This window comes from Diabrotica virgifera, chromosome 8, assembly GCF_917563875.1.
Source record: "Diabrotica virgifera virgifera chromosome 8, PGI_DIABVI_V3a".
NCBI lineage: Eukaryota > Metazoa > Arthropoda > Insecta > Coleoptera > Chrysomelidae > Diabrotica > Diabrotica virgifera.
In genome coordinates this window covers 20,619,011-20,636,304 of record NC_065450.1, presented here as the reverse complement: position 1 = coordinate 20,636,304, position 17,294 = coordinate 20,619,011, and the positions used below count along the sequence as shown (strand labels likewise).

At 33.7% G+C, this 17,294-nt stretch overlaps 1 protein-coding gene across 6 annotated transcripts in view; it reads right to left on the bottom strand.

The window, feature by feature from the left end:
* Window positions 1-17,294, bottom strand: part of LOC126890026 (zinc finger protein 664-like) — a 47,593-nt gene that overhangs the window by 20,664 nt on the left and 9,635 nt on the right. For 4 of the 6 annotated variants that reach the window (XR_007700256.1, XM_050658837.1, XM_050658836.1 and 1 more), the window contains exon 4: window positions 12,023-12,151. Coding sequence is in view for 5 of the 6 variants with exons in the window: in XM_050658837.1 (XP_050514794.1) it covers window positions 12,023-12,151 (129 nt within the window). In the remaining variant the exon portion in view is untranslated. The other 2 variants (XM_050658838.1, XM_050658835.1) reach the window with 2 other exon arrangements.

Here is a 17,294-nt window from a genome sequence, read left to right as displayed (position 1 = left end):
TAAAAATGTGTGTTTTATTAATATGAAAATATTTAATGTACATATGTATTATAAAACAGAAAATATCATGACTTGTTAGGTATTCGCCAAATTTAGCAAAATTATTTTAACAATTTTTAAAAGTTTGTTGAACTACATAATAAAAGATAATGATGTACATCAACAATAAAAAAATAATAAAACGATTGCATTTATACAGTGAACGTGAGAATGCATTTCGAAACAATTTTTTATATACACTCACGCACAAAAATATTGGATATTTTGAAATTAACGTGTGAAATAAAATTTTTTGTGCTGCCTCAGTGTCATAAGAATAGGATTTCTTTTCCGAATGTGATGTTTTGAAGTATCATATAAATAGTACAATCGGATTTAGATTTGATAAGGGCTATATGATGGACAGTATAATTTTTAGATTGAATCTCATCAAGGTAAGTATTCACTATTCTACCAAGATGAAGACCTGCCTCATGGTGCATTAACACGAATTTGTTATCCAATGTAGCTGACAAATGGCAAAACATGATCTTCTGAAATGTTTTTAATGTAGATATCAGCTGTCATTCACCCGATCAACTCCACAAGTTCGGTATCTCTTTTCCAAGAAATACCACTTTATAGCACTATGCGGCCACCACCAAAATTAACATTCTGTATGAGGTTACATCTGGCATAGCATTAATCATATGGAAGCAAGATTTACAAAACTTTGTCTACAGAAGATTTCTCGAACAGTATGTCAGTTGTAACCTCATACAGAGCGTTAGTATTGGTGGTGGCGGCATAGTGCTACCATACTGATACCATTGCTTTGAAAGGACATACCGAACACGTGGAGGTGATTAGGCGAATGCCAACTGATATGTACATTTAATAAAATCCATTTAATAAGATCAAGTTTTGCCATTTGAAAGCTATATTGGATATGGCATATTGGTGTTAATGCACGTCTTCATGTCGCTAGCATAGTGAAGACTTAAGGCGAATTCTTACGGTTCTATTTTAGTTGATCAACTAAAATCGAATGATAATAGCTGTGAGAACATATGTTTCAATTTTAATCGGTCAACTTTTGTCGATTCAACAAAAGATTGATCGAGTCAAACTTTATCTTTCAAGAGATAACGGCAGTTTTATTTTAATTTGATTCAGAGTTGGACCACTATCTCCAGATAGCTATTTCTGCATCTCATGCGTCCTCGGTGGAGCTATGCAGTCACAACTCTGAAACAAACATTAACAACCCTGCCTATTTAAGGCGAACCATCGCGATGCAATGATTCCACCTTTTGAGACGCAATTTAGCGACATCTCTCGCAATACGGGGAAAACAAGGAAAAGCCCCAGATACAAAGTTTACTACTTTTTAAACAATTAGAATAATTGAAATCAAAAATATAATAAACAATATTTTAAATCTAAGACTTTTCGCTAATGAACTGCTTTCTGGCTGCATCCTGTATCTCAGGTTTTTACAATATATAAACACAGAGAGGACGAAAATAGAGGACACTTTGGCCACGCATTTACCTTCCCTTCGTCAAGGAAAAGGACCGAAAGACAGTTTATAATACTCAATTCTGAGTAAAGATGGAAAAGAGATAACGGCAGTTTTGTTTTAATTTGATTCAGAGTTGGACCACCATCTCCAGATAGCTATTTCTGCATCTCATGCCTCCTCGGTGGAGCTATGCAGTCACAACTTTGAAACAAACATTAACAACCCTGCCTATTTAAGGCGAACCATCGCGATGCAACGGTTCCACCTTTTGAGACGCAATCTAGCGACATCTCTCGCAATACGAGGAAAACAACGAAAAGCCCCAGATACAAAGTTTACTTTCGATACAGATACTATCGTTCAACTTGACATTGATTTAGATTGACAACAAAAGATTGATCAAGTCAAACTTTATCGTTCAACTTGACATTTTTCAGACAAGTTTAATCACGTTTGAATCGTATGAACCTTTGTTGGTCGATTTGAATTATTATTATCTCGTCAGTCTGTTAGTCTCGTCGTCTAAGGAGAGTGTCATCGTTAAAGAATTTAAGGGACTGGTTTAGATGCAGTTCTGTAGAACTCTTTAGAGCAGCGGTGGACAGAGTTAAGACAGTGATGATGATATGCAACCTCCGATTAGGAGACGGCACTTGAAGAAGAAGTCAGTCTGCGTAAAAATTTATCCTTCAAATCAACAAAATGAGTTTAGAGTGGTCAGCGAGTGTTATGTTCAGATTTTTATATCCTTCTTTATCTTTCAAAGCAAGTTCTTTTAGCAGAGTTTCTGAAATACCACATTCATTTGTTCTTTTAATCCAATTTCGTATCCAGAAACGACACTTTTTATGTTCTTTATTCCATCTTAACATAATTTTCGTGAGTTGCTGAATCAGTAGACTAGGTACTAATAATATTTATACTTTTACCTATAACTACACATGGCGCCATTTTATTAAAACTAATTGCTTCAATTTTATTTGAAATGTGTGAACAAAAACTTGACCGATTTTAGTTGATCCACTAAAGTTGATCAACTAAAATCGAACAGGGTGAATCAGCCTTTACCTTGATGAAATTAAATTTAAAAATTATACTCAACTATTTTCAATGGGAAATAAGCCACAATTTTACCAAAAAAATTATTTTATTAACGTTTCGGCGCCCATTTTTTTGGGCGTCGAAACGTTAAGAAAATAATTTTTTTGGTAAAATTGTGGCTTACTTTCCATTGAAAATAGTTGATCATAAAAATGACACAAGAAAATAGCTTCAGAACAACATTAAAAATTATACTGGCCAGCATAAACCCAGATCAGATGTAAATCCGATTATAGCATTTATATGATACTTTAAAACATCGCTTTTGGAAAAGAAATCTTATTCCTACGATACAGGGGGGTTAAGGATAACAGCACAAAAAATTTCATGCCACATGCATATGCAATATTTTTGTCCATGAGTAAATTTTTCAGAGTTTTCTTAAAAAATTATAATCAAAAATCAAAAATGATGAAAACATAAATGTAAAAGCCCTATGAACATTTCACAGATAGAAAGACATTACAAACTGTAAGTATTTGAGTCCTAATTGAGATTTTTCTCCGAGTGCGTTCTCGAATGTGCTTTCAAAGTACTTATTTGTGACAACGCCTTAAAACAAATTTCACACTTGTATGGTTTTTCCCCAGTGTGTATTCTCAAATGACTTTTCAAAACACCATTCTGAGAAAACCCCTTAAAACAAATTTTACACTTGTGAGGTTTTTCTCCCGTATGCGTTCTGATATGTACATTTAAAGATGTTAATTCAGCAAACCGTTTAAAACAAATTTCACACTTGTTAGGTTTTTCTCCCGTATGCATTCTCAAATGAGATTTCAAAGCACTTTTATGTGAAAACCCCTTAAAACAAATTTCACACCTGTGAAGTTTTTCTCCCGTATGCGTTCTCAAATGAGTTTTAAAATGAGTTATTCGTGAAAACCGTTTTAAACAAATTTCACACTTGTGAGGTTTTTCTCCGGTGTGGGTTCTCAAATGAGTTTTTAAATGACTTATTTGTGAAAACCGCTGAAAACAATTTTCACACCTGTGAGGTTTTTCTCCCGTATGCATTCTCAAATGAATTTTCAAATGACCTCTTTGTGAAAACTCCTTACAACAAATATCACACTTGTGAGATTTTTCTCCCGTATGCATTCTCAAATGTCTTTTCAAATGACTTATTTGTGAAAACTCCTTAAAACAAATTTCACACTTGTGAGGTTTTTCTCCCGTATGCGTTCTCAAATGAGATTTCAAAGTACCTGTTTGTGAAAACCCCTTAAAACAAATTTCACACTTGTATGGTTTTTCACCAGTGTGCACTCTCAAATGACTTTTCAAATCACTATTCTGAGAAAACTGCTTAAAACAAATTTCACACTTGTGAAGTTTCTCTCCTGTATGCGTTCTCAAATGTGCTTTTAAAGATGTTAATTCAGAAAACTGTTTAAAACAAATTTCACACTTGTGAAGTTTTTTTCCCGTATGCGTTCTCAAATGAGTTTTCAAATGAGTTATTCGTGAAAACCGCTGAAAACAATTTTCACACTTGTGAGGCTTTTCTCCCGTATGCGTTCTTGAATGAGTTTTCAAAGTACTTATGTGTGAAAACTGTTTAAAACAAACTTTGCATTTTAAAGTTTGACCAGTATTCGTTCTTATACATTTGTTCAAATGATCTTTGCAAGAAAAACGCTTAACACACATTTCACACTTCATTGTTTTTTTTTTCAGTAGGTCGACTCATAAGTTGTTCTTTACTACATAAATGCCCAGATAATGATTTCATTATTTCCAATGTATCTTCGTTTTGGGAAAATCCTAAAATAAAAACCAAAATATAAAAATTTGTGTTTTATTAATATGAAAATATTTAATGTACATATTATAAAACAGAAAATATCAAGACTTGTTAGATATTCGCCAAATTTAGCAAAATTATTTTAACAATTTTTAAAAGTTTGTTGAACTACATAATAAAAGATAATGATGTACATCAACAATAAAAAAATAATAAAACGATTGCATTTATACAGTGAACGTGAGAATGCATTTCGAAACAATTTTTTATATACACTCACGCACAAAAATATTGGATATTTTGAAATTAACGTGTGAAATAAAATTTTTTGTGCTGCCTCCAGTGTCATAAGAATAGGATTTCTTTTCCGAATGTGATGTTTTGAAGTATCATATAAATAGTACAATCGGATTTAGATTTGATAAGAGCTATATGGTGGACAGTATAATTTTTAGATTGAATCTCATCAAGGTAAGTATTCACTATTCTACCAAGAGGAAGACCTGCCTCATGGTGCATTAACAAGAATTTGTTATCCAATGTAGCTGGCAAATGGCAAAACATGATCTTCTGAAATGTTTTTAATGTAGATATCAGCTGTCATTCACCCGATCAACTCCACAAGTTCGGTATCTCTTTTCCAAGAAATACCACTCCATAGCACTATGCGGCCACCACCAAAATTAACATTCTGTATGAGGTTACATCTGGCATAGCATTAATCATATGGAAGCAAGATTTACAAAACTTTGTCTACAGAAGATTTCTCGAACAGTATGTCAGTTGTAACCTCACATAGATCGTTAGTTTTGGTGGTGGCGGTATAGTGCTATGGAGCGGTATTGCTTTGAAAGGACATACCGAACACGTGGAGGTGATTAGGCGAATGCCAACTGATATGTACATGGAATCCATTTAATAAGATCAAGTTTTGCCATTTGAAAGCTATATTGGATATGGCATATTGGTGTTAATGCACGTCTTCACGTTGCTAGCATAGTGAAGACTTAAGGCGCATTCTCACGGTTCTATTTTAGTTGATCAACTAAAATCGAACGATAATAGCTGTGAGAACATATGTTTCAATTTAAATCGGTCAACTTTTGTCGATTCAACAAAAGATTGATCGAGTCAAACTCTATCGTTCAAGAGATAACGGCAGTTTTATTTTAATTTGATTCAGAGTTGGACCACTATCTCCAGATAGCTATTTCTGCATCTCATGCGTCCTCGGTGGAGCTATGCAGTCATAACTCTGAAACAAACATTAACAACCCTGCCTATTTAAGGCGAACCATCGCGATGCAATGATTCCACCTTTTGAGACGCAATCTAGCGACATCTCTCGCAATACGGGGAAAACAAGGAAAAGCCCCAGATACAAAGTTTACTACTTTTTAAACAATTAGAATAATTGAAATCAAAAATATAATAAACAATATTTTAAATCTAAGACTTTTCGCTAATGAACTGCTTTCTGGCTGCATCCTGTATCTCAGGTTTTTACAATATATAAACACAGAGAGGACGAAAATAGGAGAAAGCAAATAGAGGACACTTTGGCCACGCATTTACGTTCCCTTCGTCAAGGAAAAGGACCGAAAAACAGTTTATAATACTCAATTCTGAGTAAAGATGAAAAAGAGATAACGGCAGTTTTGTTTTAATTTGATTCAGAGTTGGACCACCATCTCCAGATAGCTATTTCTGCATCTCATGCGTCCTCGGTGGAGCTATGCAGTCACAACTTTGAAACAAACATTAACAACCCTGCCTATTTAAGGCGAACCATCGCGATGCAATGGTTCCACCTTTTGAGACGCAATCTAGCGACATCTCTCGCAATACGAGGAAAACAACGAAAAGCCCCAGATACAAAGTTTACTTTCGATACAGATACTATCGTTCAACTTGACATTTTTCAGACAAGTTTAATCACGTTTGAAGCGTATGAATCTTTGTTGGTCGATTTGAATTATTATTATCTCGTGAGTCTGTTAGTCTCGTCGTCTAAGGAGAGTGTCATCGTTAAAGAATTTAAGGGACTGGTTTAGATGCAGTTCTATAGAACTCTTTAGAGCAGCGGTGGATAGAGTTAAGACAGTGATGATGATATCCAACCTCCGATTAGGAGACGGCACTTGAAGAAGAAGTGAGTCTGCGTAAAAATTTATCCTTCAAATCAACAAAATGAGTTTAAAGTGGTCAGCGAGTGTTATGTTCAGATTTTTATATCCTTCTTTAACTTTCAAAGCAAGTTCTTTTAGCAGAGTTTCTGAAATACCACATTCATTTGTTCTTTTAATCCAATTTCGTATCCAGAAACGACATTTTTTATGTTCTTTATTCCATCTTAACATAATTTTCGTGAGTTGCTGAATCAGTAAACTAGGTACTAATAATATTTATACTTTTACGTATAACTACACATGGCGCCATTTTATTAAAACTAATTTCTTCAATTTTATTTGAAATGTGTGAACAAAAACTTGACCGATTTTAGTTTATCCACTAAAGTTGATCAACTAAAATCGAACCGGGAGAATGAGCCTTTACCTTGATGAAATTAAATTTAAAAATTATACTCAACTATTTTCAATGGGAAATAAGCCACAATTTTACCAAAAAAATTATTTTATTAACGTTTCGACGCCCAAAATAACGTTTCGGCGCCCATTTTTTTGGGCGTCGAAACGTTAAGAAAATCATTTTTTTGGTAAAATTGTGGCTTATTTCCCATTGAAAATAGTTGATCATAAAAATGCCACAAGAAAATAGCTTCAGAACAACATTAAAAATTATACTGGCCAGCATAAAGCCCAGATCAGATGTAAATCCGATTATAGCATTTATATGATACTCTAAAACATCGCTTTTGGAAAAGAAATCCTATTCCTACGATACAGGGGGGCTAAGGATAACAGCACAAAAAATTTCATTCCACATGCATATGCAATATTTTTGTCCATGAGTAAATTTTTCAGAGTTTTCTTAAAAAATTATAATCAAAAATCAAAAATGATGAAAACATAGATGTAAAAGCCCTATGAACATTTCACAGATAGAAAGACTTTACAAGCATTTCACAGACGTATTTGAGTCCTAATTGAGATTTTTCTCCGAGTGCGTTCTCGAATGTGCTTTCAAAGTACATATTTGTGAAAACGCCTTAAAACAAATTTCACACTTGTATGGTTTTTCCCCAGTGTGTATTCTCAAATGACTTTTCAAAACACCATTCTGAGAAAACCCCTTAAAACAAATTTTACACTTGTGAGGTTTTTCTCCCGTATGCGTTCTTATATGTACATTTAAAGATGTTAATTCAGCAAACCGTTTAAAACAAATTTCACACTTGTTAGGTTTTTCTCCCGTATGCGTTCTCAAATGAGATTTCAAAGCACTTTTATGTGAAAACCCCTTAAAACAAATTTCACACCTGTGAAGTTTTTCTCCCGTATGCGTTCTCAAATGAGTTTTAAAATGAGTTATTCGTGACAACCGTTTTAAACAAATTTCACACTTGTGAGGTTTTTCTCCGGTGTGGGTTCTCAAATGAGTTTTTAAATGACTTATTTGTGAAAACCGCTGAAAACAATTTTCACACCTGTGAGGTTTTTCTCCCGTATGCATTCTCAAATGAATTTTCAAATGACTTCTTTGTGAAAACTCCTTATAACAAATTTCACACTTGTGAGATTTTTCTCCCGTATGCATTCTCAAATGTCTTTTCAAATGACTTATTTGTGAAAACTCCTTAAAACAAATTTCACACTTGTGAGGTTTTTCTCCCGTATGCGTTCTTGAATGAATTTTCAAAGTACTTATGTGTGAAAACGGCTTAAAACAAACTTTCCATTTTAAGGTTTGACCAGTATTCATTCTTATACATTTGTTCAAATGATATTTGCAAGGAAAACGCTTAACACACATTTTACACTTCATTGTTTTTTCTTCAGTAGGTCGGCTCATAAGTTGTTCTTTACTACATAAATGTCTAGGTAATGATTTCATTATTTCCGATGTACTTTCGTTTTGAAGAAGTTCTGAAATAAAAACCAAAATATAAAAATTTGTGGAAAGATATAAGGTACAAACTATAAAACAAAAAATATTAAACTAGCTCGCCGATTCGCCGACGTTTAAATGCATTTCTAAACAAGCTTGTTTTTATATTTGCCAAACAGCTGTTTCTTAAAAAATATAATCAAAAATTATCCTATTGATATGGTTCTTTTCATGAGCATTTTTCAGTGCGTCACAAATGATAGAAAAAAAGGTTAGTCCGTGATAAATACACATTTATGACATTTATTCTAACATGACATTTTAGTTAAATCTGACAGTTGTCACATTTTATTTACAATTTGGTTTAAAAACAAATCAATCGTGTTTATTGCATTTATAAAATGGTATTTTCTTTGATTTGTATAGTCTTATAAATTATACAGATTAATTTTTTTATATAGAATAATATATTATTTAATATTATATTATTAGCGCCATCTATTGACAACTAGATTAAATGTTATAAATGTCACCGACGAAATGTAATCAGCGACGTGCGTTTTTTTCTGTCACATACAATTTAATGCGTTAGAGAGAAATCGAAAAACTGTGACGAACTGAAAAATGCTCATGAAAAGAACCATACTTTTATCTTCTGGTATTAAACAAAACGTGTTCTTATGCCGTGTCTGACAGTATAAAAGACCGAACAGAAATCCACTGGAGCATTCTCTGTGCGTTGAACGGAGAATAACTAACCAGACCTTCCGAACCCCGTCGTTTTGGCGATTTAAGCGAATTCGACGAATCCTGACCCCATGGTCCTTGACATCTCGTAACGCGACAGTTCGTAACCGGACAAATGGTAACGGACAATTCGTAACAGCGACAGTTCGTAACGGCGACACTTCGTAACTATGTAAATTCGTAACGTCCAAATTGAATTATTCTGTTTATTTTTGTTAACGTGGAAACTAATTGTTATTCTTCTTCTTAAAGTGCCTATCCGTTCTGGATGTTGGCGATCATCATGGCTATCTTGACTTTGTTTACCGCAGCGCGGAACAGTTCAGTGGTAGTCGTGTTATACCACTTACGTAAATTTTGAAGCCAGGAAATGCGTTTTCTTCCCGGTCCTCTTTTACCATTTACCTTCCCTTGGAGAATCAGTTGGAGAAGGCCGTAACGTTCTTGATTTCTCAGTACATGTCCTAGATATTCTAATTTTTTTTATGGTTATGGGAATTTCACACTCGTTCCCCATTCTACGCAGAACTTCCACATTGGTAATTCGGTCAACCCAGGATATACGTAAGATGCGCCTATAACACCACATTTTGAAAGCTTCGAGCCGATTCATAGATGCAACAGTTAGTGTCCATGCTTCCATTCCATAGAGCAGAACTGAGAATATATAGCATTTCAACAGACGGTATTTTGTTTTTAATGCTATGTCTCGACTGTTGAAAATGGGTCTCATTTTAACGTATGCTGCTTTCGCTTTTATTATTCGCTGTTTAATTTCTGTTGAGTGGTCCCATTGGCTATTTAAATTCGTACCCAGATATGTATATCGCTCAACTCTTTCGATATTCTGTTGGTCGATTGTAAGTTGAGCATTTAGTATTGGTTTCTTACTAATTGTCATAAATTTGGTCTTCGTTATGTTAAGAGCTAGTCCGTATCTGTTGCTGACTTCTGTTATACGATTTGTTAATATCTGTAAATCATTGAGATTATCGGCAAAAACTATGGTGTCATCTGCATATCTAATGTTATTCAACCATTCACCATTTATTAATACTCCTTTGGCACAACCGTCTAAAGCTTCCTTAAATACCCATTTCCATAAATTCCTATTTATTTTATTAATAAAATACTTTGACAAATAAAAGAACGCACTGTCTGCTACATATTATAAATTATATATACAGTAGAAAAAATGAAAGAATACCCATGAACGAACATATAAAACACGCTGTATTTTTCTTTCACCGTGTCACACAAAAAATTGGCCAGCGCAAGTACATGTAATAATTATTGTTACATGTACTTGCACTGGACAATTTTCTTTGTGACACGGTGACAAGAAAATACAGCGTGTTTTATATGTTCGTTCATGGGTATTCTTTCATTTTTCCGACTGTATTTTACTTTCTTTGCATCTCAAAGCCACAGTGGTGGCCCAGAGTCAATTTTTGCATATTTTCTTTATTCATTTTCCTTTTTTTTTGGGTGGTTTCGGGGAAAATGTGGGATGAATTATACAAATTTGTAAAAAATACTTGTACATGGGTAATCGCTGAAAGTTTTTTTACGCTAGCATAAGCGGTTCAGAGGGTATATATAAAAAGGGGGATTTTAAAATGTAACACCCTGTAATTAAAAAATGGACAATTGCCCTTAAATGAAACCTATACCAAAAAATCAGACATTTATTTGTGATTAATAATGGCCGTTGGGTTGCTTCTTGATTCCCATTACGGTTAGGGAAAAATATTTTTTTAAAACATATTTTTTAAAAACTTGTCAACTTTGGGGCGCCACCTCCGCTAAACGGTATGTGATAGATATATGCTGTCGTGGAATAAATTGTAGGAAATATAGTCCTCTTCATATTTCTACTAAGGATTTTTTTGCAATAACGTACAGGAAGGGCTACGTTTCGCAAAAACCACCAACTACCCACTTTAAAGGGATGAAAATGGGTGTTCCGGGGCGAAATCTTTTAAGAAAAAGTTAGTCTCATTAAAAGCACCCCTTGATATACTAGAAAAGCAAATAAAACCGGACTTATTTGCAAAGTTCAACCTCTGTTTCCTACATTATATAACATGAAACGGTTTCGTTCTTCACAATTTATTTGTATCATGTTTCACGTTTAATGTTTCAGGTTTCATGTTTCTTTGACTGAATTTGGAAACATTTTCAGACAAGATGAATTGGGTTAAAATAACTTAAAGTTATCTGAGGAATCTCCTATCTTCGTTTGTCGGTAGAGTTTCTGGACACCCTGTATAACTTAACAAAAATTTTACTCTTATTGAATTTTTTACCCATTCTTTAAAATTCCAGCATATTGGGACCGTGCAAGTTCGGCAAAGCGACACCTGGTTTCTACGCTCTGCAACTTTATTCGCACTTTTAATTATATTGGCCAATTATATTAGTCCTGGTTACTGGATAATTGTCAAGGCCATAGCCCAAAAAAATAATAAGAAGAAAAAATAAGATGCAGGTTATGTTATGCAAACGAAACAATTGTATGTAGTAAATAAAATTAGTTATTAACATGCAGTACTGCAAGCAAAATACAATTAATTAAATTTACCTTTATATAATAATTGCATATCATATCAATATTGTGGAGCAATAAATAATTTTTCTTGTTCAATGACAGTAGGTATGAAATGTACGTCAATTTGACAATTTCAATTGACAATATGAATTATTTAAGAAAGTTGGAATATTTCTCCGCTATTCGCGCACGATCGTTTCTCGTATCCCTTCCAAGTACTTGCACACCGTGAATAAATTACAATTGCTTAGATTACCTAGCTAGACAGATATTTCAGTTAGGTGGTACCAAAAATAATTTGGTGGTACATGACTCTTTAGTTGAGAATAGGTTGAGAACCTCTGGCCTAAATTATTAATCTCACCTGAGTAATTTGTTTCGTCCGGTTCATTTTTACAGTCATCAAGATCTACTGAGCTGGATAGCTGACTCTCCATACATATGTGTTCATGTTCCTCAAATTCTTCTTTAATTTCAAGTTTACCTTCCACAACTAGAAATTGACAAAATATATTAACAGATTAAGAGCCGGTATGGGTGAAATTTGCTAATCATTTTAGGCACGATAAGACCCTATAACTTAAATAGTAGAACCTAAAAGAAAACGTATGACCACTGTGCCGTCACTTTTTAGTGGCACCAAAGAATACATATCCACAGAATAAGATTTTGCTAATCCATTTTGACGTTCTATTGATGAAATATTAGTTTCCTTCTTTCTTACTTCGGATACTTTCACAATTATCGTGTAGATGGCGCTTTGATTAATAGATTAATTCACGAAATGTAAAAAACAAATTTCAGTATTTAAAACGTAAGTATATTTAATATAAAAATATATACCACAGCTTTGGCGAACTAATATTTTTTCCTATTAATGTTTTTAATTTCAATGTTTTAAATTAATCAGTTTGACATTTATGTCAAATTTCCAGAAAAAGTTCACTGACTTGTTACTACTGGCGCTCACGAACTATTAAATATTCCCTCTACCAACGAGCTCAGAGCGGATAAGCCAAGAAGAATAATTAGTGAATGTCACTCCTACGCAGATACGACACGACAATATCAGATACGCAGATGAGACCTTGTTAGTGACAGGATCAATTGAACATCTTCAAGCGTTATTGAATCGAATGGTGGCGTTCTGCGCGATATATGGACTTAAACTAAACGCAAGAAAAACAAAATTTATGGTTATTAGTAAACAGACAGCCGTAAATAATACTAACTATAACGTAACAATAATTTGTAATGACTCAATTGAACGAGTAAGTAATCTTGTATATCTGAGTACTCATATTAATGAAAGCTGGAACCCTAGTACAGAAATAAAAAGTAGAACTGCCAAAGCACGAACAAGTTTTATGAAATTTAAGAAAATCCTGTGCAGTCATGATCTAAATTTCGCATAAGAATGGTTCGATGTTATAATATATAAAAATATTATAACATCGTAGGAGATGCGGCGGATTGGCCTGGGAAAATTTTGCCGACCGTGGGAAAAAGCGGTACCCTTTGACGTTTGCATCTGCCACAACCTCTGACGTCACAATCCTCGTCCACTGACCAATGAGAACGAAGCCACACCCACTGACGTCACAGAGCCCGCCTCTTCTTCTTTCCATCTGTCGCTTTTTATAATATACAGGGTGTAGTCAGAAAGTCAAACCAATTCTTTTTCTTTTCGACTGCCACAGTGATTCTTCTATTTGTTTGTGAAATCGGTGTTTACGGTTTTATATTATCTGCCAAAATATTATCTGTCACTTCAGACGTGGATGCATTGTCAAAGGAACATTGACAATATAAATCGTGGGAGTACTGGAAAAATCCACTAACTCCAGTTTTTTTTTCAATTTTGACATTTTAATACCATTAAATCCACAAACATCAATATGTTAAAACCGTATATCTCCAAATAGGGAACTTGCACATTTTTTTTATTACATAATAATGTTCAGTTTTGTATAAAAATGAGATTTTCAAATTTTTACGCTTCAAAAACTCATAATAACTTAGAAGTACAAATTTAAAGTCTTCTGTATTTTAAAATAGGTCAAACGGCCCGTGACGTCACACAGTTTAACTATATGGTTCCGTTTATGGTTATAATTAGGTATATTCTTAACCCCCTCTGTCGCTCAGTGTTAAGAGCGCCTAACCTTTGGATCGAAAGTTCCGAATGGTAGTGAGTTCGAAGCCCACCAGGGTCAGGAATTTTTTCATTTATTATAAATTAATAAATGAAAATAGTTTCTGTCCTTGTGGGATCGGTACTCACCGGAGGGACCGCAGACGTTCGGATACAATTAGCGTCTCTTTGCAAAGACAATGACGTCGACTTTGCAAAGTAACAAGACACTTACTTAACACACACACTTCACATTACACCTGAGTTAGTGATAAGTTATACAATCACGTGGCTAAAAGTTCTAGTTCTAAACCAAGGCCAGAATCAGAGAAAAAAAAAAGGTATATTCTTCTTCTTTAGTTTATTGGCCTCCACCTATTTGGGTATACCTCGTCGCGAAATAAAGGAAAAATATTTACATTCTATTAACATTTATCGTATGACATTGTAATAATATACACCAGTTTGTTGACATTGGAGTTTGATATAGTTATTGAAGGAAAGGAAAGAAGGTTTACTACGGAAAATAAAACCATTTTGTAAAAGTACAAGTTTTCTATGAATAGTTCAAACGATCAAAAACACTTGTAACGTCACATAAGTGTATTTTCTACTGACGTTTATAACGTCTAATTTAAAATTCTGTTTACTTTGTTGGAAAAATGTAAACATACAAACGAGTGACGTCACGATGCGTTTTGGGCCACCCGTTTTAATTTGAATTTTTAATTGTCTTTAGGGGCCAAATGAAAGACAAACAAAACTTTTTTAGCTTTGATACATGTTTTAAATTATGTTCTGTTGTGATTTATAACATTTTTTTCGAATTTAAAAATGTACGCAAGTTCCCTATTCGTCATCAACCGTGCTTAACTTGATACATTCAATGTCAAAGAAAATCAACTAACTCCATCTTTTTCCAAGTTTTCATGAATAAAATAATGTTTTTTCAAATATTTTATGTACATGTATGTGCACACCACCTGTGGTTAACATCCTTCAAAATCATATCTAGGTAACTACCAAAATTTGAACAGACAGTATACCCGATTTTTAAGAGGTAAGCCATAAGGTATAATAAATAATGTTTAAATGCATTTTTCTCAAAACTTTACTTTTGTGAGTTAGTGGATTTTCCCAGTACGCCCGACCCATCGCTGATAACGTATATGACATAATATAATAATTCTTTATATAACAATATAATATATATTACATTCCCAGTACTACTTTACGGTGTTGAAGCATGGACCTTGACAGAATGGCTTTTAAAAAACCTAGAAGCATTTGAGATGTGGGTCTACCGCCGTATTCTGAAGATCAGTTGGGTAGAAAGAGTCACAAACGAAAGGGTTTTGCAACGTTTGAATAAAAGTTGCGAAGTAGTGAACACGGTTAAAAGGCGCAAATTGGAATAATTTGGTCATGTAATGCGTCACCCAGAAAAATAGGACATACTTCACCTTGTCATGCAAGGTAAAATAATGCGAAAAAGAAGTGTGGGCCGCCGTATAACTTCTTGGCTTAAAAACCTACGCCAATGGTTTGGCAAAACTAGCACTGAACTATTTCGTGCGGCTGCAAATAAGACAATGATTGTTAATATGCTGGGCAACATGAGAGCCAACGATCGACAAGCGGTCTCGGCACCTTAAGAAGAAGAAGAAGTCACGCCTACTATAATATATTTTATTATTGGTCTTTCAATGGTAAAATCAGGATAAAAAAGGTATTTTATTCATGGTGTCTATTCTCACCATTACTTTGTGTCGTTTTGCAACCTTTTGTAAATCAAAAATAATTCCACCATTTTTAAGAATGTCGACAAAAGCCGGCCCTGTATGCAACCTTTTTCTCAGTGCAACTAAAATTTTGGTGATACACGCCAGAAATGTGTGAGACTTTTCTCAGTGTATTCGGGTGTGCTATTGACAAGTCAACACTAAAATTAGGCAATCCAAACCACGTGATTTTTAATGACAGGACGACTGGCAGGCAATTCAGCGTTGCCGGAGTTGTTACAATTGTACCATTTTGATACAATTAACAACCAAACTTTCGATACTAAAGTCTCCTAAAGTAAAAACCTAAAATTTTGTGACAAGAAATTTGCTTCAAATAATATTAAACGACGTTTTTTAAAGTTTTTGTACAAAATGTGTTGGCTTAGTACTTTGTGTCACTCAGTGATATGGAAGAGAGGGGATACGACATAGGCGATGATTTTGTATTTACTAAATGGGACCACTTGATTTGACACTTTTGTGCTACATCCAATATGGCGACGGGCAGGTTTTTATACGTTATATATGGAATATGTTATTAATTAGTTATTAAAATTATTAATTATTTATATATTTATATAATATAATATAATTTTATAAATGTATATTTTTTATTAGAGCAGAATATACTACCAAAGAGTTGTTCCGCCATATTGGATGGAGCGTTTTTGCGAGTGAAACCGAGCCCATCTACTTCACCGTATGCCGCATCCCCTCCCTCCCACATCACTGGTGTCACTATTCCAGTCATTCCGGTGCATTTACAAAAATTTCTCTGGCAACACTGCACACAAGCGATTTTATTGGATACTTTATTTAAATTAAAATTTCAAATTTAAGATACAATGTGGTATTACTAGGTACCTAAAATAATAAAATATATATTACCCCGATGATTTTACCTAAAATCTAATTTTACGGATGCTCAATATTATTTTTTATTAAACTTATAAAACATAAAATTTGTTAACCTAGCTTTCTTCAATCTTCCAAATTACTTAATTAAAACTTTTTAACTACTTATTAAAGTTAATTGACGTAAGCAATATTTTTTACTATGTCACAGAATTATTTAGCAATATTTACACGGACATAAAATACGAAAATTACTTTAAAATATTAAAATAACACTATTGGGACCGTGCAAGTTCGGCAAAGCGACCCCTATTTCTACGCTCTATACTAAAATTCGCACTTTTAATTATATTGGCCAATTATATTAGTCCTGGTTACTGGATAATTGTCAAGGCCATAGTCCAAAAAAATAATAAGAAGAAAAAATAAGATTCAGGTTATGTTATGAAAACGTCAACAATTGTATGTAGTAAATAAAATTAGTTATTAAAATGCAGTACTGCAAGCAAAATAAAATTAATTAAATTTACCTTTATATAATAATTGCATATCATATCAATATTGTGGAGCAATATATAATTTTTCTGCTTCATTGACAGAAGGTATGAAATATACGTCAATTTGACAATTTCAATTGACAATATGGATTATTTAAGATAGTCGCAATATTTCTCCGCGACTCGCGCACGGTCGTTTCTCGTTTCCCCTTCCAAGTACTTGCACACCGCGAATACTATCATATGCCTTCAATGTATTCATGCCAGCCGCCAGACATATTGGAATAGTTTGACAGATCGTTGGATTCCCTAATTAAGTAAAGTTGGATTTATACATTTTGACGTAGCGTAGTCGTAGACGCAACG